This window comes from Cricetulus griseus, chromosome 2 (assembly GCF_003668045.3).
Source record: "Cricetulus griseus strain 17A/GY chromosome 2, alternate assembly CriGri-PICRH-1.0, whole genome shotgun sequence".
Lineage (NCBI taxonomy): Eukaryota > Metazoa > Chordata > Mammalia > Rodentia > Cricetidae > Cricetulus > Cricetulus griseus.
In genome coordinates, this window is record NC_048595.1 from 66,830,868 (window position 1) to 66,852,284 (window position 21,417).

Sequence of the window (21,417 nt, forward strand, 5' to 3'; positions counted from 1 at the left end):
AATAATATCTCTAAAATGTTATAAATAAATACATAATATAATCTTTTAACATGTTAAGATGTGTTTGAAGAGGATCAACTGAATAATGCTATCAAAAAATTTAAAAGCACTGTTTTTATACACATTATTTAATATATTCTGTTGAGTATTTTGTCTACAGAGCCTTAATATTGCTTAAAATAAAGAAACCCAGTGAATGTAACTTTAATCTTGTTTCTGTATCCTAAGCTGGGATATCAAGCTAATCATGTCCTGTGGGATTATGATGATTATTACTATTATTTATTTTAGTAAACTTAAATGGAATATTTGTTATGGCTAGCTTGAACAGGCCATCTTTAGAACACTGTTACACAGCACAAAACCCAAAGACAGAAAGCGCACATTATGTAGAATGCAAGGTGAAGGCCAGATGTGGTGGCGCACATCTTTAACTCCAGTACTGGGGGAGGCAGAGGCAGATGGGTTTCTGTGAATTTTAGACCAGCCTGGTCTATATAGAGGGTCCCAGCCCTGCTGGGGCAACAGAGTCAGGCTTTTTCTTAAAAAAAAAATAGATGGAAAAAAGAAAACCTCTCTGAAAAACTGAAACCAATGAAACAAGATCGTATTATGTTTATTTTGAAATACACAGAAGGCTGATAAGTTGTAAAAGAATGTTGAAGTGAAGCAGATATATTTGAGATTCTCCACAAAACACCATGCCCTTTGTCTTACTCCTTCTCTGCAGACCTCTAAGACACTAGAATTAGGAGGTGAACTGTGGAATGGGCAGCTTCTTGTCCAGAGAACTAAGCCCAAGTACACAGTGGCAAACACACAATAGAAGCTGTATTCCAGTAAAGTGAAGCTTTCATCTTTACAAAGTGTGGCAAGAATTGTGACTTTGTTGTGGCCTTGCACCTGAGCCCAAATTATACATGCCGAAGCCAAAATGAGACCAGTCTTAGAAAGCTAATCAGGATCTTATTTGTTTACAAAGTAATGTAATGTAACATGGCTGCCTTTGTCTCTGTTGACCAGCATCAATAATAGCAATACACTCACATGTTAACAGTGTAAGAATGACCACTTGTACAATTGATATAGAGGATTTTATATCAAACTTATTTTTCTGTGCAGAAGCATTGCTTATTCGCAGCACTTAGGCAATCTTTAGAATACAACAAAGCTCATCACATTATCCTCTCAGGTATTATGTAGCTGGTATAATATGCCATCTTAAATAGAACAAATGACTAGAACCCATTGAACAGATTCTGAATTCTCATCTCTAAAATGCAGTGCTTTAATTCCGACACACATCTGTGTAAGAAAGGAAGGAAGCAAAAGGAAATATGGGTGATAACTGTGTTTCAATCTGGTTGTTTCCATTCTCCTGAGTTAGAGGACAGGTGGCAGTCAGACCATGGACTGATTAGGATTCGGGAGCTCCTCATATTCCTCAGCATAGCGTTGGTAGTGATCAGTGAGAAGAGGCTGATTGACTTCATTCTTGGAGCTTCTAGAACGGATCAGACAAGAGGCTCCCACAAAAATGACGGCCACAAGTAACAGTCCAGCCACTATAGCAATTGTAATGATTTCAGATGTGGTGAACTCCTGACCTATTGGAAAAATAAGATGAGAGCAAAATGAAAATTTAATTAACTATCACCAAAATTGGACAACTCACATTTAGTCACTGCTCAAGGCACTCTAGGAGAGACCCTCATCTTCAGATTGACCATATTACCTAGCACCTGCCTTCTTGAAGGTGCTTCTTAATTCCCTTTGTGAAAAGCCATACTGAGATTAATGTTATTGCCATTCCAAAGTTAAAGACATGATAGGTGAAACAATTCAGACTCTGCCCAGGGTCCATGGGCTATAGGAAGGATTTCTGGTTTTAGAGTCCAGTTTTTTCCCCAAGTTCCAAGTTCTGTGATCTTTCACTATATTTTGGTACTTTTGTTGAGGAAAATTTACAACTGAAAGTCTTGAATTTTATATATCACAAAAGCAGCTTTGAATATTTCACTTCATCTTCATTTATAAATAAAAAGAAGTGGCATGGTCTCATGAGTAATTGGTGACATCACAGGTATTTAAGTTGAAAACTCATTCTCTCCTTGGCTGGAAACATTGACTCTCTAGTGCTAGAATTAATTTCTAAGTTTGAGTTTCTTTATTTGCAAAATGAGAAATAAAGTACTTGCCTCTAAAGATTATGAAGATTAAATAAGATAGAGAGCTGTTCAATTATCTCAGTACTGGGTCAGAGTGAGTACCCAGTAAGATGAAGAATTCTCACTTTTTATTCCCAAACAGAATCTATGGGAAAGCTTCATATCCAACAGAGCATACCAACCCCAGCACACTGTGAGGACCTTACCTTTAAGATGACAGATTTGCTTTCTGAGAACAGCACAATAAGAATACACTGACAACACTGACCTGGCCATTGAACTTCGTAAGCATATCCAAGGTTGTCTGGAGCAGTAACAAACATCTCTGTGTTGGTAACCGGAGGCCAGAATGGTACCATGTTATATTGTCTGTTATGTCCAATGGGAGCATTTTCCAATGGGAATGTAGAAATATCTAAAATATTCCAAAGGCAACTTGTAAGTAGGCAGGAAGTTGGTATCAGAGTAGTTGTTATGCTCTGAAGGTGGCTATTGTACAAGGAGCATGTGGAAAGTGTTCTCATAGTTTACAGCAAGTATAGGCACAAGGCAAGTGTCACTGCAGAACAGGGTAAATGCGCTGCCACCAACTGATAGAATCTTTAAAGTCAGAGGACTTGAGTAACACTGCTGTATAAGAGTCTCAACTAGTCTTCTGTTTTCAAACTACACAAGCTAATTTAAGGAAATCCACAAAACCTTTTTCAGCCAGTGAAGAGCCAGACCTGCCCATTCTCTGTCATGGTCTGTGATTCAAACTCAAGAGATGGTTGTCCTTGACCTTAAATATATCTGTTTAAATTTGTGTTTTTTTGTTTACTTTGAGAGAAATCAATATTAAATCTATTCCCACCCTTTTCCATTAGCAAAAGATTCTTAAAATTGAATCTGATTTCTGAATCAATTTGCTTCCTGCCATTTTTCCTCTTTCTATCTAAATTAGACTTTTAAACGGAAGGCATTTTTTTTTTTAAATGGCTTTCTGTCATCAAGGATGAAAGTAAGGATAGGTGCTTCATGTCTAATCCGTGCTGTGTTTCTCTTGTTAAGCTTTATCTATGGGAGTGCTATTAAACACCATGGGGTACCACAAAACCTGGCTGGATCTGTGCCTAGAGGGACACTAACTGCTTCCTTTGGACACCTATGTGAGGTCAGTCAGGGATTGGGGTTTCTGTTTACAGGAGGCTTGTTATTTTTGGAAGGCTTCATGGAAGGATGACTCAGCATTTACTTTGACAAAAAGTCAGTTACAGAAATGGTGACAGCTTTTACATTTTGTGACTTTAGCTTTACCATAAACAACAGGGAATCAAGTATTTATTCAAATGTATTGAGTGCCTACTGGTGCTAAGTATTGGTCTAGACACTGAGCAGAGATGTTCAACTTCTGCTCCTCAAAGCACCACATCCTGTTTTAGTTTTAGTCACCCGTGAAAAGTTACATGTTGAGCCTCATAATCCAGCTACAATTCTAAACTCTCCATTTTGCCTGTCTATTGAGTCCTGACAAGCACTTTCAATTCAGTTTGATTTCAGCTAAAGGATAAAGTTCTCTATATAGGGCAAAGGAATCATAGCAAAAGCAACAGTCACAATTGGATCACCTGTAACTTTCATGGGCAAGGTCCTTCTAAGGATCTCCATTTCTCCAATGGTGTAATGCAGTGACCTTGAGTGTCTTCCCATTTTCCTGCAAATTCCACTTTCTCCCACCTCCTCTTCCCAATGCACATCTACTCCAGCCAGATGAGGCTCCTTCCTGTTCCTTTGTTTTGGGAGGACCTTTTTTCCTTTTGCCTGCATTGAATTCTCAATCTCATTTTCTGGTTTTATTTGCTTACAAACCTTTCCACTTTCTACTATACTATATTTATTTACATTTGGCTATTTTAATTTCTACTAACAGGCAGGAAAATTCCAGGACGGAGCTACTTCTAAGTTCTGCATGCTGCTTCTGATATCTAGAAAACATTCTAGTCCGGGACACATCAGGTGCTCAACTAATTTTTGTGAAAGAATTTACGATTGCTTCATTTCTTTCCTCGCTCAAGAAGTAGTAATTGTCTTGGGAAATATACAAACTGCTTTCTTTCTTTCTTTCTTTCTTTCTTTCTTTCTTTCTTTCTTTCTTTCATTCTTTCTTTTTTAAAGATTTATTTATTTATCATGTATACAGTGCAAGCCAGAAGAGGGCACAGATCCCATTACAGATGGTTGTGAGCCACCATGTGGTTGCTGGGAATTGAACTCAGGACCTCTGGAAGAACAGTCAGTGCTCTTAAACCCTGAGCTGCCTCTCCTGCCCACAAACTGTTTTCTTCTGAAAAAAAAAAATGCATGGAACTCTGGGCTACAATATGTGAAACAACACATAATTCTAAAGAAATGAAAGAGGGATATTGAATTTTATGTTATTCAGATTTATAATAGTAGTGGCGAGAGGAAAAGACAGGCAGATCTTTGTGGGTTTGAGTTCATCCTAGCTTACATAGCTAGTTTCACTAGAGACAGGACTACATAGTAAGACTCTGTCTCAAAAGAAAGGAAGGAAGGAAGGAAGGAAGGAAGGAAGGAAGGAAGGAAGGAAGGAAGAAAGAAAAAAAGAAAGAAAGAAAGAAGCAAACAAAAACAAGCCCACAAAGTTAGTAAATAGGAGTGAATATAATTGTTGCTGGCACTGGGATGTGTTGTACTGTATTGTTTTGTGCCCAACAATAGGATTCTGCAGCATCATATTGTAAGAAAACAACCTGTTTTAGCTTTTTTCCAGGTTGTTATTCTGACTTTGGATTTTTATAATTCTACAATTCTGATTTCTGAAAATTTTTCGATATGTTTAAAACCAGTGATAGAGGTCAGAAATCAACCCCATCCTTTCTGCACGTGGACTGTTAGTCTCCTGCTTTGTGGAACTGTTTAAAGATTTGTCCCAAGTTCTTACTTTGCTGCTCTCAATACTTCATGATATCCTTTCCCAGTGGATGTTTAGAAATAAATGGGAGATTTGAGAAGGTATCTGATTTGGCAATTTTCATTTTCATGCAAATTTTCTATAGTTTAAGATTATATTTTATCAGAAAAATGTCACAGGCTGACTACTGTTTATGTATGGCCTTTCTCTAACCACTGACTGCCTCGTAGCTGAGAATCCTTAAACTGTACAGATCTCAAGCAGAGGGGACTGGGGAACAATAAGAAAACACAGTGTTCTGATTCATCAATAACCTTTAGATTAGACCTGGAGAATATTTAACAAATTTATATGGATGAGCAATAATTATTTTTCAACCAGAGTATGAAAGATAGAATTGTACATGTTTTCATGGTTTCTAGAAAACTGTAACAGGAGACCATTTCCATTTCCTTTGAGAAATTGAACACTTACAGCATTGGGAGTGGCTGTATAGATATTGCTTGTATATTTTTGGCTAGTTCTTCAAAGCCTATACTTAGAGCTGCTTTTGCTATTAATTCCAGTTTATGTAGTGTTATAATAAAAATAATCTGGTAAAGCACTCCCAAAGTGATATCTATTATTGTAAACAGAACAATCTTTTCTTACAATTATTAAGTTGAACACTGGAGGGATTGGTAAAAAGCACAAGTGCCTGAAGTACAGGTATGGAATAAGGAGTGGAGATTATGATTGTAAAGTTAGGGAAGTGGAAAAATGTAGATTACTGTACTCAGATTGAATCAAAAAATGTTAATTTCTTATTTTATTTTAAAGAAATTACAGTGGTTTGAATGAGAATGATCCAAATAGGGCCATATATTTAAATGCTTAGTTTTCATGGACTAGATCTGAGAAGAATTAGAAGGATTAGGAGGATTAGGAGGTGTGGTCTTTTTGGAGTAGGTGTGACTTTATTAGAGGAGGTGTGTCACTGGGGTGGGCTTTGAGGTTTCAAAAGCCCACTCTAACTAAGCTCTCAGCTACTGTGCTACAGCACCATAACTGTCTGCTTCTCACCATGATGCTAATGGAGTAACATTCTGAAACTATTAAGTAAGCATCCAGTTAAATGTTAGCACTTACAACAGCTGTCTGGGTCATGGTGTCTCTTCACTGCAATAGAATAGAGACTAAGACAGAAACTAACAGTGTAAGTAGGTTTTTCATTGTCTGTTGCTGTTATGCATTTAAATACACATGAAATATGAAGCAGAATGCCAATTAATGAATTCATAACAGATTGATAATTGTGCAAGTATTTATGAATGAATTGCCTGTTTGATTTTCATTTTTTGAGACAGCACCTCCCTTTATAGCCCAGACTGGCCTTAAACTCTTGATCTTCAACTTTAAACTTCTGAGTACTAGAATTATGAATATTACCATACCTGGCAAATTACTTGTTTCCTAAATGATGTCTGACAGAATAACATATTTTGACCAACACATAGATGAATGATCTGGGGAAGGTTGCAATAGAGGTTTCTGATATGCACAGGGGAGTGTGAGGGCCTCACTGTATACATAAAGCAATAGACAGCTAATATTCAGTACTGTGTATACATGATAAAAGTGCAGCAGCTAAAATTCAGAACATTTCCAAAGTATGAAAATTTATGATGTTTAAACCAGTGTGAGTACTTTCATGGTTTTGAAAAGCAACATATTTCTCTTGGCTGAGTAGGAGTGCAGTAAATGAGGTCTCTAAAATAATATTTTAAAGAATGCATTGAAATGAACTTAAAAGAGATTTCCTATGGTGTGACATAAAACTTAACTTTTCAAGTTGAGCAAATTTCAATTTCTGTGATGCCATAAAGTAATACAACTCAGAACCACAGATTATGGATATGGCACTTTTAGTCTTTTGTGGAACCCAAGGAAAGATCTGTAACATTCTTCCATTTATATTAAAAAGCAATGAGAAGGTTTGTTGGAAAATATGAGTAAGAAAAACTTGGAACACATGGGAGTCATTTTTTCATGACAAAAATGCCATAGTGACATTTTAACGGTAATGGCATTGAGAGACTTCTGCAGTACTCAAAGTGTTTTTGAGTATTTGACAACAACTGGATGGGAGAGCTACTGCATCTTTATTTTGGAGCATATTTAATGGTTGTCAAGTGCTAGCTTAAATTGATAACCACACCATCAGAATAATCCCTTTGCAAAGCCTGCAAAATCATATGAAAGCATCTCACCAGCATTGTGCCTCCTTAGCCATTCGTCAAAGACTGCATCAGTGAAGGTATGCAGGAGGACAAAAATTGGATCATTGGGAGACAGATGCGTTTGTCCTCCCGTTCCATTCAGGAAGAGGTGGGCCAGGTTGTGAAGGCTTCGAACAGCAGGGTCGTATTTCCCCGTGGGATCACTGTAACCTACATTTGAATGTAGGGATGAAAATAGTGGAGAGTATTGAGAGTCAACAGCAGTGATTATATTAAGAAACTACTTTTCAAAGCTCGCCAGGCTAAATTGTGCCTCAGTATGATAGTGTTGCTTCTCTGTATTAATGGGTGATGACATTTGCTTGCTATACTTGAACTAGGTTAGTTCTGAGTGGGTCGTGTTGCATTCCAAATGTAGCTTCTAGGTTAACAATAACAACCTGCAAAAGATAGCAGTCAAAATATATGAGTGCTGAATTTTGACAAGGCACAGATCGTTCTGCACAGAAACAGAGACAGTGGAAATCCACCAGTTACTGCTTCCACCACTGGGAGCACCGCTGTCACTGTCCTGGAAGCTCTCCGACCTTCCTCCTTTTTAATGTCTGCCAGTGTATTTATTTTCAGAAAATTAATTTTGTGGCAATGCTAAAATGTCCCCAGTTTCCCTCTTTTTCTATACAGTTTTAAACATCTGGAAATAATCCTGTCAAAATATTTAGAGAATTTTTATAGCCCCTCTACATACTAGGCAGTTGAGGATAAATGCCAAATAGGCCAGCAAACAATTGGAAGGCTTGTGATTTGTGATAGAGTTAATGTGTTTGACTGGGTTGAACTACCATGTATATACATTCACTCATTCATTCATTCATTCATTCATTCATTTTTCCCTAACTTTTTCACTCAAGGAGTATACTGAACAAATTGCTTTAAAAATCAGAACTTTAGCTTTCTAGATGCCAGTTTAGTGTTTATAGGTAGTAAATATTGTAGTAAATCCTCAGTTCTGTTAGTTAGTTAGTATGATTTAAATAAACATAAGGAGAGTATACAATTTTGATAGTAAAAGGGAATAGTATTAAAATTAGTGATTGAATTTACATATCTCTGATCCTAGGAGAGAGAATCATTCCTGTTGGAAGGGGGTTGATGCAATTAACAAGTGTGATGCTGGTACTCAAGGGGAATTTTAACAGTAAGAAACTTAAAATTAAGTGAGACATAATTATATTCCTTTAGAAATCTGGCTGGGTGGTGGTGGCACAGGCCTTAAATCCCAGCACTCGGGAGGCAGAGGCAGGTAGATCTCTATGAGTTCGAGGTCAGCCTGGTCTACAGGGCAAGTTCCAGGACAGCCAGAGCTATACACAGAGAAATCCTGCTTCACACCCCACCCATCCCCCCAAAAGAAATTTGAATATATTATTGTTGGCTGTCTCGGGAAAGTCAGTACACCTATTTGAACTATACTTCTTTAACTTTAGAAGAATTTTATTGTTATGAAATGAAGAAAATCAAGCTAAAACTCAGTAGACATAGTCAATTTTTTGTAGATCCTTAAACTTTGTTGCAAAGTGTTTCAACATAAATAAAATGGCCCAAACCAGACCTTATAGACTGTCAAATATTTGAGACTTAAAATAATTGTTAATCTTATCTTTTCTAAAGAAACAATTTTATGGCCATGAAAGACACCTGTGTTACTACAGTGTGAAGTTACTACACATGAAGCCTGATAACTGCCAGGCACTAAGTTTAAGAGACTGTGGAAATTTAAGAGGTTTGAACAATAATTCCCTATGATGTTTTTTCTCTGATAATCAAATATAGTCTGATATGCCCTTTATTTTTGAATCAGAATTATGAGTAAATCAAAATCAACAGCCAGTTCATATAAACCAATGTGATCAATATGGCATTCAAAGTCCTTTAAAAAAACATCCCATTTGGGGCTCTCCAACTTATTTTCCTAACTAAATTAATTAAAACACCAGTTTTTTAGTTTGTTTGTTTACTTGCCTTCCACTGTGTTTCGAAAGCTGTTTGTAGAATTGGAATAAAAAGGAGGTGTGTCAAACACCCCAACCTCCAAGCACTGAGTGACATCCTGTGGAGCAGGAAGACGCTGCACTGCTGGTCTCCCCACGTTTCCTGCTGGATTTCTCCTGATGGGCCCACCCTCTGTGCCTAGGGAGGAAAGGCATGCATACAGTTAAAGGCATGCATACAGTTAAAGAATGTCTATAGGTCAGAGCACTGCTCTCTTAGATACAGTCAAAATACTGAAAACTAGACCCTTGTGGAAGAAATATGAAAAGACATGCTTACTGTGAAAGACATCTTAATTACACGGTCCTGTTTTCATGAGTTGAGACAACCTGGTATTTCCAAACATTGGAAGGAAAAACAATTGTATTGACAGACATGGGCCTGAGTGCTGCTAAGTTGCAACAAGCTTTATTAAAAGGATGTGAGAACGTGAGAAACTAAATTTTGTTAAAAGTAATCTTATAAAACTGAAAAGAAAACTAAATTGTAAGCACATGCCTTTAATCCTAGCATTCAGGAAGATGAGGCAGGTGAATCTCTGAGTTCAAGCCTGGTCTTCAGAGCCAGTTCCAGGACAGCCAAGGCTACATGTCTCAGAAACCAAACCCCAAAACAACAGCAATCCCCCCAAAAACCCATATATATATTTCATATATCACATATATGAAAATTTTACCAAAATGCTAGCTGTTATAAGTCTTCAGAGAAATAAGAAAGAATATTCCCTAAATCTCCTTGTTATACTTTGCTTTTGCTTTTGTTGTTGTGGTTGTTTTATTTTTGTTTTTTTCAAGCCAGCTTTTCTCTGTATAGCTTTGGAGCCTGTCCTGTGACTCACTCTGTAGACCAGGCTGGCCTCAAACTCACAGAGATCCTACTGCCTTTGCCTCTTAAGTGCTGAGACTAAAGGCTTGTGCCACCAATGCCTTGCTTATTTCAGTTAACAAATGTTTTCCATCTTTTTTCTTTTTTAATCAGTTAATGTCATCATTAAACTTTTTTGAAGGGTAGTATGAATGCCTTATGGGAGGGAAGAAAGGTAAAGAGAGAGAGGGAATGATAGACACACACACAGGGAGAGAGAGAGAGAACGAGAGCAAGAGAGAGAGAGAGAGAGAGAGAGAGAGAGAGAGAGAGAGAGAGAGAGAATCATAAAGAATAGATGTACAAGGAATACTGAATGACTGGGGGAGTAGTTCTGTAAGTAAAGTCAGAGTCATTTTACAAGGTGAGTAGTCTAGAGAGGGACAGTCGCACAAAGCCACAAGCTTCCTTCTGTTTGTCTCATGAGGATATGAGCCCTCTCTCATCATTCCTGGCGCAGCGCTTGATGTTTTCCAGGAGTGACAAGGAGCTGGTGCATGCTTCACTATGGCTGTAAAAAGGAATCTCTTCAGTGAAGAGCTTGCAAAGAGCAGAGCAGACTGCAGGGATGATTAAAAACTAGACTAGAGTCGTATGGTGAAGAAGTCAAGGTCCCAGCTTATTTCATTGGAGAATGGAGGAAAATGAGCCTCAAGTGAGCTGGGCAGGGCAAGAATGGTTAAGAGCACTTTTCATGAATATGCCATGGTGACTGACAGGCGGCTCGTAAGTGCCCCACAGGGATGAGGCAAGCAATCCATTGGCCCGTGAGGGACAGCATTGCAACTTCAGCTTGTTTTGCTCCTCATTCACAAATGTCCTATAGTGCATCCTAGGTACAGTTCTGCCTACCTTCTGCATTAGCATAACAGCCATTAAATGCCATAACAACAAAACATAGACCTGTTTACATTTTGGGGCTATAGATTATCCTCAAAAACCTTCAGGCCCCAACTAAAGTCTGACTTTATGCTGGTATTTTGGGGATTATTTTTTGGGGAATAATCAGTAAATCCCATGAAGCTTGAATGTACAGTTTACTTTGGTTGTCAGCAACTGCACCCTACTTCACCTTATGGAGTTTCATGACATGATTGAGACTTTGGGTAGTTAAAAAAAAAAAAAACTATCTGAGCCATTTTAATTTTATCCCAATAGTTCTTAAATTTAGTTTGCACATGGACAACTTCTGCCAATTCAGTCACTAATGTCCTTTAAAATTTCCACATTGGAATGAATGAGAAGTTCAGAATGTGTGAGGGAAAAAAAGATTTTAAGAAATCCTGTGAAGAACCAGTGCTTTTCATGTGATGGATCATAGATGCATTATGAGGGCTGAAAGAATGCCGCGTGTCACTAACTCACTTTTCTGTACACTAAATCTAGTGAAACAAGCAAGTCATGATATAAGTCTGGAATCTCCAAGGAAAGATTGATCTAAGTGCGTGCATGCACCAATCTTCTGAAGAAGATGCAAATGCAACTGTGAAATGAATAAAATATTCTCAGACAGAAGTAGGACAAAAAAGAAGTAATTTCCATGAGAATTTATGACATGTAGTAAGAATCTCATACTATGTGTGTGTGTCTATGTGTGCAAATGTAGAGGTCGGAGGATAGCCATGTGGGTCCTAGGAATTGAATTCAGGTCATCAGTCTTGGCAACATGAACTTTTACTTGCAGAGCCATCTTGCCAGCCCTGTTTACCATGTTCAATAAATATGATGTTTGATTTTTAAGTCTTGAATTGTCACAATGGACAATCTTAAAATTTGTTTTAATGAACAATAAGTACTCTTTAACTTTTCACAAAGTTGTAAGGCTTGTTAAATTGAGTGATAGGAAAAGCTATGACAAAATGAAATAGCTTCACTTTTATTTCCTCTTTTTATGCCATATTTTCATTGACTTTTAAAAAATTTTTTCTTTCTATGCTGGGAAGATAGCTTATAAAAGTCAAGTGCTTGAGACCTGAGTTTGATCCAAGAACCCACAGAAGAAAAGATGAAGTTCATTAAGGTACACTTGCAATGTCAGCATTGGAAAGGCGGAGACAGGTAGAGCCCCAGGCTTGGTAGTGAGTCATCAGCCCCAGGCTGATGAGTTCTGGAGCAGTAAGAAGCCTTGCTCCCCTACTACCTGGTCCCAAAGCCAGATGGAGTCTAGAGCTTGACTTTAGTCCCAGCCCTTGAGAGACAGAAACAGTCTAGCAGTTGGATCTTTATGAGTCAGAGGCCACTCTGGGCTATGTAGTAAGTTGCAGGCCAGCCAGAGCTACACAGTGAGACAGTGTCTTAAAACTAAAAGAAAATAGGTAGACAGAGCTAACAGAATAACAACTGAAGGTGTTCTATGGCTTACACACATATATACATGAGTGTATCTGTACATTCATGAACATGAACACACACACACACACACACACACACACACACACACACACACACACACACACACCCCACATGAGTATGTCTAATTATCAGCATGGCAGGAAATTTGTAAGAACTCCCAGCCCCAAACATAGCAGCCTGGTGAGAAAGATGAATGTGCTAGTATATGAAGCTACTCTGACATTCAGTTTCATTCCTCTGTCACAAGGTGGAACCAATTGCTCAGGTGTTAGACTGCTAAAGGAAACTTCCATGGATTATCATATTTCTTATACTAATACAAAGCTAAATACTTTTTTAATAGTGAGAAAAATGTACTTAGTTCCTTGGATATCTTTAAACTACTCTCTTTTTAACCTTGCAAAGCAATACAAAAATTGGTACATAAAATGCAAGCAGAGTAATAGATCCCAAAGATAATAATAAATCACAATGCTAATTTTCATATGGAAAATCAAATATTTAAAGTATCTGAAAATGCTGGAAGAAAAACCAAAAAAAAAATATATATAGAGAACACCAACAATTAAGACTGTATTAGTAGCACAGGGAGGGTACTGTGTTTCATGGAAGAAAAAGGGGATCTCATGAATAGACCAGTATGTGGCAGAAATGTTCTGTGGTAGAGGCACAATGAGTATTTATTGTCTTTAGGAGAGCTGAGAGCAGTGAGCCTGCGGGCATTGTTACTACATCATTCTTTTCTGGAGTGTATCCCTATGAAAGGTATTCCTTTTGGATTTTAGGTCTCTGAATAAACATGGACTTTTCCTTTTTTGGCTTCCCACCTTTTTGTTCTGCTCCCAGAGCAGTTCCAACTAAATTTTGCATGTGTCAGATATTCTTTGGGGGCATTTTCAGTAAAATTCCAAACCAAGACTCATGACTGCTAAGCAGTGCTTAGTGTATTAAGAGGATTAATATACTCTAGGATTCTTGAAATTAAAGTTAGCCATGTACTGATCAATTGGCTGAAGACAAATAATCACATACACAGGTACTTTGTATTTCCCAGAGCACCTTGCAGACTGCCTGGGGTCTCCTAGTTGCTCAATGTGCATCTGCAATGGTAGCAGAATTCATTCTGAAGGAAGACCTTGCAGGCCGCACAGTCTCTTTATCTAATACAGAATCATGAATAGTAACTGTCATTTGGTTCTTACTGTTACAAAGTGTTCCCATGGTGTCATAATCTTCTAAGGACTCGCAGACCACTCTCCATTGAGAAAAGACAGAGTTGGGGCTTATAAGAGTAGAATCGAAGTTGCTTCTGGATCCCATCAAGTCATCGGTGCAAATATCACAGACGTTTTTCCCAGTTGCAAAATTCCAGTAAGGAAGGGAGAAAGAAGGCTCTTGCAGCATCTCCTAGATCACAGAAATCCATTATTGGTCCCTGCTTCCACTTACACCCTCTCTCTTGGCTTGCTTGACTCTGGTGTCCTTTTCTGTCCTTAGCACATAGCTCTCTCTATGTGCTAAGGAACCAATGAATGCAACAATAATGACTGGGATCCCAGAGAAGTCAAGGACCTTATTGAACAAAGCTTGTAATTTAGTTCTAGGAGTCATTTGGCATTAGAAGCAATGAAACTCACTTCATGCAGAAATTTCTACAAACAATTTGGGGAAAGCATTGTTTTCATTGTTGGCAGATAATAGTGTTTCTACTAGTTATGTCAAAATACACCCCCATCACCACCACACACAGGGTTTGAGTAACAGCTCTGGCTGTTTTAGACTTTGTAGACCAAGTTGGCCTCAAACTACAGAGGTCTGCCTCCAGACTTCTGGGATTAAAGCCATGCACCACCAAGGCCTGGCTCCACCTTCCTATTTTTATGGAAGCACCATCAACTCTTAGTAGCACGTGACCTCAGCTTTGAAGTGATATGTGGGACAATAAGTTTTGGGGTTTTGTTCTTACTGTGGTCCAAACAACTACAGTTAGGTAAATCCTGGTTTGCTGACAGAACGAGTATTTTGTCTCCTACCGACTCCCTTTGCAAAGCACAAAAGGAGTTTTGTTTAAAGACCTGTGCTGCAAAGCTCAACTAGGAAGACAGGCATCTGCCTGAAGCTAGCAGACAAAATGCTAAACAGAAGCAGAATGAATTCTGGGCCTATTGTTCTTAAGACCAGTGACCTAGTTTCCACTTACAAACCATTTCACACTTTTTGAAAATGCTTGAGACCAAGGACACATTGCTTCCCTCATTCTCTTTCTTTTGGCCCTTGGGGAATAGTTTTCAGAGGGTGAGATTTAGTGTGGCGCTGCTTTTGCCTTCCACGTCTTTCAAGCACCTGGTTCATTTCTGCTCCTTTCCCGTGGCTCCTGTCTGGTAGGCATCTCTTTGTCCTTGGGTGTTTTAGAGCGCAGACACTTTTCAAGGCACCCCTAGTTATCGATCACTAAGGGGTTTGTGTTACTCATACCTGTCACTGTGCTTCACAAAAGTTTGTGACAACTTCCAAGGGCTCATTATGAATCAACACCATTTGTGGCTGGGCAGCTGACACTGGGGGACCAGAGCACATTCATATGGTGTTGTGTGTCACAGTTAGCCTGGAACATGGTGATGCCTTGTGCTAGAAAACTAAGTCATGGAAGTAGAAGTTACACAGCAGAACCAGGGCCTGAGACATTTCCCACCCACTTTGCAAATTCTCATGTGTCCTTGGGAAAATGCCTCGAGGCAAAGAAGACCTAGAGTCAGTTACTGATGACAGATTTATCTACTCATAATCTATTAAATGTCTTCCTTGTAATCAGAGCTTTAAAACATGATGCTGAGAGGACATTTGACAGACTACTGTCAGCTGTCTTACTCTGTATTGCAGTGCATCAATTCTGGCTCTTCTAACTGTTGTTTTCCCTTGAAATGCTAGCACAGTGCCTAGGAAATCAACAAATCAGTGAGTTTTGACTTTTTTTTTTTTAGATAATTTTAGTTAATTTTAAGACTTTAACTTTGGGATTGAGATTTATCACTGTTGCTTCATATAAGAAACAAACTAGTTTATAGACAATAATTGAGATCCAACAGTAAACAATTTTATTGGGACTGGGGACTGCTTGTAGGTCCTTGTGCTTGCTAAGCAAGTGTTCCATGGTTGAGCTAAACTCACAAGCCCTAGACTGTTCACTGTTATTCACTCTGAATGACAATATTTGTCTCACAAAGTAGTTCAGTTAGTGAAAAGACAACAATAAGATATTTGTGGTACTAAATGTGTTAGTGCATTTTGAGTGCTTGAGTTGAGGTCTGCTTTATGCTCCCCTTTAAAAATCTAGATTTCAAATGAAAATCCGGGTCCAAATACATGTCATATTTAGGTCCTTTTAGAAACTAGTTATATATTAAAGGTGTGTTAAATGATGTTTTGATACACACACACACACACACACACACACACATACATATATATATATATATATACACACTTACATATACACACAAACACACAGAGTGAAATGATTACTACCTCCAAGAAAATGAACACACCCATCAATAAAATGCTTTTGTGTGGGGCTTTTATGTAAGGCTTACTGCGGTTGGAGGTATGGAAAAATGTGGTTCAGTGAGCCTGAAAGGATTTAAGCTCTAGAAACATCAGCTGTTTTGAGAATGAAGAGTGAGACATGCAGGTACACCACTGCCCAGGAGGTGGCGCCTGCATACATTCCCTAGTTCAGGACGAAGACCTGGAAACCGAGATTTGTTTTGTTTCATTAATCGTTCTGTTCTGGTTATCAAGCTCTAGAAAATCTCCAAACTTTTAATTCTTGCCCAAACCAGTTCTCCATTGTTTTTCTCATCCTCAACATTACTTTGATCTCACCGCACAAAAGATCAAGGCTGATGAATCAAGGGGAAGAATCTTACCTGGAAGTCACAAGTATCTTGATATCGTGATTACTCTGTCACAGCTCATTCTTGTCATTCAGTACAAAGTGAATCACAGTGATTTACACATAGGGACCTAAAAACCAAGATGGAGCATACCTGCATGTCTCTCTCCAGCTGTAGCAGATGGTACCTATGCCACGTGAGAAAAGCTGGTCCTTCATGAGAGAAATCCACATCACCAAAGCTTTCCTGCCCCACCCCAAGGAAGGTTTTCTTGACTGAATAATAGTGTGTCCAAACAAAGTAGTTGTAAATGGAAATGTTCTCGAATTGCGGTGTGTTGCCATCTGGTCCCAGTATGTCTTCTGACCTCCTTGTGGCAATGACAAATTGAGGGTGAGTTGTACGCTTTGCCATATCCAAGGCTCTGACAAAGTGGCTCTTTTCTTCTGTACTTAAGTCAAGAAGATTTCTCCTGACTTTAAATATGAAAAGATTAAGATGTGAGAATTAGTACAATCATATTACAACATCCTATGCCTCCTGTATCCATTGATGGCCATATGCACATCCATTCAAATCTTTTATAAGTTATTAAACTGGTTAAGTGTCATTCCCAACATGCTTGGGACCAGACATGTATTGGAGTTTACAGATTTTGAAATATTTTCTTATATATTATATTGTGGGGATTGGGTCCAAAGCTAATTGTACAATTACTTGTTTCATAAATACCCTGCTATTCACATAGCCTGAAGACAATTTTAATCACAGTTTCATTCTTTTGTGTTTAAAACAAGATTAACAGTATGGGGCTTTCCACTTGTGACACCATGTTGGGCTTGAAAACTTTCAGAGTTTGGGGAATTTTGGAATTTTTGATCATGGATTCCCAATCTGTATGTTATTAAAAATATCCCTAATTAAATCTTTGTTTTGACTGATTTCTTTTCCTTTCCCCCTTTGTCTCAGCAATTTACTGTAGCAGGGCCCCAGACTTTATCACAACTGACTCCATGATGGAAGTGCCAATCAGGCTGTAAAACTCAGCGCATAGACAGCACCACCTGCCAAAACTAAAACAAAGGCTTAATCCATCAAAGTCCATATAGTTGTAGGAAAGTCTCTAAATGCACTAACACTACTTTTTAGTTTGTTTAGTTCTCCTTATGCCTAACTGTTCTTGTTAACTGAAGTATGTCAGCTCATCCTTAGAAGGGCTCAGTGCTACACTGGGTTCCTGAGCACTCAGTGTAGTCACTGTTCTGCTAATAAAGACTTCCTAAAACCCATGTCTAAGCAGCCTTATATGGTAAATACCCCACAACATTTTCTCTTTAGTTTCTAAAAGCTTTCTTTATCTTACACGACGATTTATGGTTCTGTGATATTGTCATATTTATTTCTGTTCATTATTGGCATTTTTTTTTTGAGATAGGGTTTCTGGAACTTTCTCTGTAGACCAGATTGTAGTCGAACTCAGAGATCCTCCTGCTTCTGTTTCCTGAGTGCTGGGATTAAAGGCATGTCTCACCACCAAACAGTGGAATTTTGTACTTTCTAAACATTATAATCTTATAAAACCAAGGGAGATGGGTGCACAGCATAGTAGTTAAAACAGAGAGTTTTCTGTCTTTTGGCACTTTTTTTTTTTTACGCTCAATTTTTGTGTATGTGGTATTTGGATAAAAATACAAAGACACAAAGATTAAAGAGTGTGCATACACAAGCACACACACACACACACACACACACACACACACACACACACACACACATTAGACCAGGACTTGGGTGATAATAAATTCTCAAAAGATAGTCTGTAAAACCGGAAAAACAAGGAAGTGCTTTTACTGTTTAATACTTCACACACCTGCTCCTCCATCTAAAATGCAGACATGCCATCACCACAGTGAGGAATTATGGGTCACCATGGCTGCTTGGAGAGGCTGTGTTGTTAGAGCTAGATAGAGCTTAGTGGTTTCCTATGCTTGCCAAAAGTCCAGACCTATGAATTTGACCTGTCTGAATCTAATGTACAAAGACTAGTATAAGCACCTCTAGTGATAAAAAATCAGTTCCTAACATACAGTGATTGCTTAAGTAGTTTTTGAAGAAAACACTTTGTGTGGAGGGGACATATGCATGAGTGTAAAGACCAGAGGAGAGTGTCAGGTGTCTGCTCTCACTACCTCATTTTCTTAAGACAGGGTCTCTCACAGGTGTTCCCTACTTTTTTGGCTATACCTGTGGTTTTTCAAACCCCCAGAAATTCACCTGTCTCCCACCCTTGGCACTGGGGTTCCAGGCATATATGGCCATACCTGGTTTCTAAGGTGGGTGCTGAGGATCTGAAATCAGGTTCTCCTGCTTAGTTAGCAAGGGCTCTTACCACTCCCTGAGCCATCTCTCCAGACCTATGGAAGTGCTATTAGTTAAAAGGAATGTGCTTCAAACCCAAACTTCTATAACCAGATAAATTTCCTCAGCTCCCTAACCTTCAGTTTGCTCAGCTGGGGAAAGGTGGTTGAGCTCTTAGGATTTGTAGATGTTTCCTTACTTTGGTGATTCAGCGTTCTGTATGCTGTGTATAGCCTTGAGTCTCATTCTGTGAAACTGTGTCCCCATCTCTCCACTCACCTGTGAGAATCTTCTGGTTGCATTCAGCTCCTCTCCACCCAGCACGACAGGTCCCACAGTTGTGTCCTGAGAAATTACCATTGCACTGACACGTCCTATTGAAGAACCTCAGAGGCCAGACTTCTCGGTCATCTCTGCCATCGTGGGGGTAATGAGGGCTGTGGGGTCGGGAGTCTGCGGTCACAGCCACACACCTTCCTCTTCCCAATGATGAGCCACAGGGGTCAGTCCCAGGTCCAGAGGAAGGGGACAGGTCTGGGCAACACACCCTACTTCTCAGAGCCTCAACATTGGCACACTCTCGTGGAAATTGAGCCCAGACCTGATGAAAAACCGTCAGGGAGAGGAAGATAGAGGCCAAGGGGAAAATTTTGTAAGATTTCATTCTTCTGGAAGCAAGATTACAGGACACAGATCTAGTGTGCTGCTCTTTGCACAGAGGAGACTGGGTACTCAGATCCAAAGACAGCTGAAAAAAGAAAGGCAAACTGAGTTACAAAACTTCTTTTGAGGACTTGTCCCAACCTGTACCAAAATGGGATCCTTCCAAGTGAAACAACATTTCTAAACATAAATAAAAACAATTTACTTTTAAATATCCAGCATCATACCTAGATCACTGAGTCCACTCTCCTGGTATTTGAGTTTTCTCATTTAAAACTTCCACTCATAGGAGCCCAATTCTAGGGCTGGGGAGATGGCTCAGAGGTTAGGAGCATGAACACAGCGGAGCTAATACAGTGCCTTGTACCCACATCAGGGGGCTCACAATTTACTCTAACTGCAGCTCCAGGGGCCCCTCTGCCCTTTATGTGCACCTGCACTCACGTGCACATATCCATATGCATACACATAATTTAAAAAGAAAATAGATCTCTTCTCAAAAGACTTATCCTAGATGCCATTTACTGACAGCGTCCACTAGCAGGTGACTACTGTAGTAACATTTAACTGTGGATCTGAAAGGGGAATCCCGAGTAGGTTTCTAGGAAGCAAATCTCCTTCATCCTAGTAAAACTTTGGCCATGTTTGACCCCCAACAGAACTGCTCACCAGTGCCTTCAAGTCCAGCTAGCTTTCTCTGTTGACCTCCTTCAGAGCCAGTGTTGGATGCCTGCTTGTCCCCTGATGCCAGCTGTTAATTGCATGTGGGTTTCTGCCAGACAGTAAATCCCAGAGCAAATCGCTCACACTGGGAGGGGCTGGTCCTCTGCTCCAGCTCTCACTAATCCCTTCTCACACCAGTGAATTCTCCTGCCCTTTAACTACTCGTCAGCACATGACTCCCTCCCCACTGGTTCCCTTGTGATGGTTCAAGTTTTAAGAAAAGGTCAGACACACTGATTTGGAAGATGTGTTAGAGACACTGAAGAGCTTTTGTTTTTATTGTAGTGATTTTATTTTTCTTTATCTGTATGCTACAAAGGATGAAACAAGATAAATTGCTTTCTTAGTCACACAAAGGCCAGCTAGTACTTGTATCCTCTGGTAGCTTTTGGTTGTTCTCTCTTAAAGAGACATTTTCTCCTGAAGCTGAAAACTAATGCATATGCAGCCAACATTCAAATGTAAGCCTGAGTTTGGAAGACATGATTATTGTACAAAGCTTGTCAGAATTCATGATCAGTGTTGGCAGGCCTCTTGATGTTAAGCTAGAAGTGTATAGAACACTATATAAAATAACCCAGTATATGTTTAGCAACCAAAAGACAGTTAACGGCATGTCTATAAATTAAGGTAAGAAAGAGTAAGAGTACTTGCTTCTGTTTCTAGTTACTTATTATGTATGCCAGTCATATCATCTGTTAGAACAGGGATTGTATCAAACTATGTTTGATACAAGAGTGTCTGTAAATATGAAGTCATTCTTTTGTCATTTTCAGGTTTCAGTCGGCTGTTTATACAACCTGTTAATGTGAGTCCATACTAGTACATTCCTTTGGATGCTTAAAAGAAAACGGTACATTCTGTTGGTGACTTATTCCATACATAGTGGACAAATGTGTTTTTTCTTCTGTATCTCTAGGTGATACAGACTGTATCACTGTTGATGTATAAGTAGGCTTCAGTGATTAGATTTCCCTACCCCCACTAGTACTGTCCCCAAAGCATACTTGAGTTGCTGCATGTAAAATACTACAGCAAAATTTTATAGTTTTTATGGCAGTTTGATATATTATTGTAATAATATATAATAATATATTTACCCATTCTCCAGTTATTGGACTTTTGTGGTGTTTTCCTGTATTTTTTGTCTTGTGAAAAATAGCACTATAAATAGTCTTTAAATGTTTCCTGTTGAACATTATATATACTCA

At 38.9% G+C, this 21,417-nt stretch overlaps 1 protein-coding gene across 1 annotated transcript; it reads right to left on the reverse strand.

Moving 5' to 3' along the window:
* Nucleotides 1-696: 696 nt before the first annotated feature.
* On the reverse strand, nt 697-19,484 carry Tyrp1 (tyrosinase related protein 1). The gene is made up of 7 exons (XM_035438956.1): nt 19,100-19,484; nt 16,616-16,938; nt 13,772-13,976; nt 9,324-9,491; nt 7,332-7,511; nt 2,437-2,583; nt 697-1,607 (listed from the first exon to the last, which is right to left on the reverse strand). The coding sequence occupies exons 1-7, from the start codon at nt 19,482-19,484 to the stop codon at nt 1,402-1,404; spliced, it is 1,614 nt and encodes a 537-aa protein (XP_035294847.1). The 3' UTR covers nt 697-1,401.
* Between the last annotated feature and the right edge of the window lie 1,933 nt (nt 19,485-21,417).

What these genes read in the sequence shown, in the direction of transcription:
- Tyrp1 (XM_035438956.1), bottom strand. Translation starts at nt 19,484, where the DNA reads ATGAAATCTTACAAAATTTTCCCCTTGGCCTCTATCTTCCTCTCCCTG. An exon ending in CAACCAGAAGATTCTCACAG is followed by an intron (nt 16,939 to 19,099) that starts GTGAGTGGAGAG and finishes TCATATTTAAAG; the next exon opens with TCAGGAGAAATCTTCTTGAC. An exon ending in AGCTGGAGAGAGACATGCAG is followed by an intron (nt 13,977 to 16,615) that starts GTATGCTCCATC and finishes TCTGTGATCTAG; the next exon opens with GAGATGCTGCAAGAGCCTTC.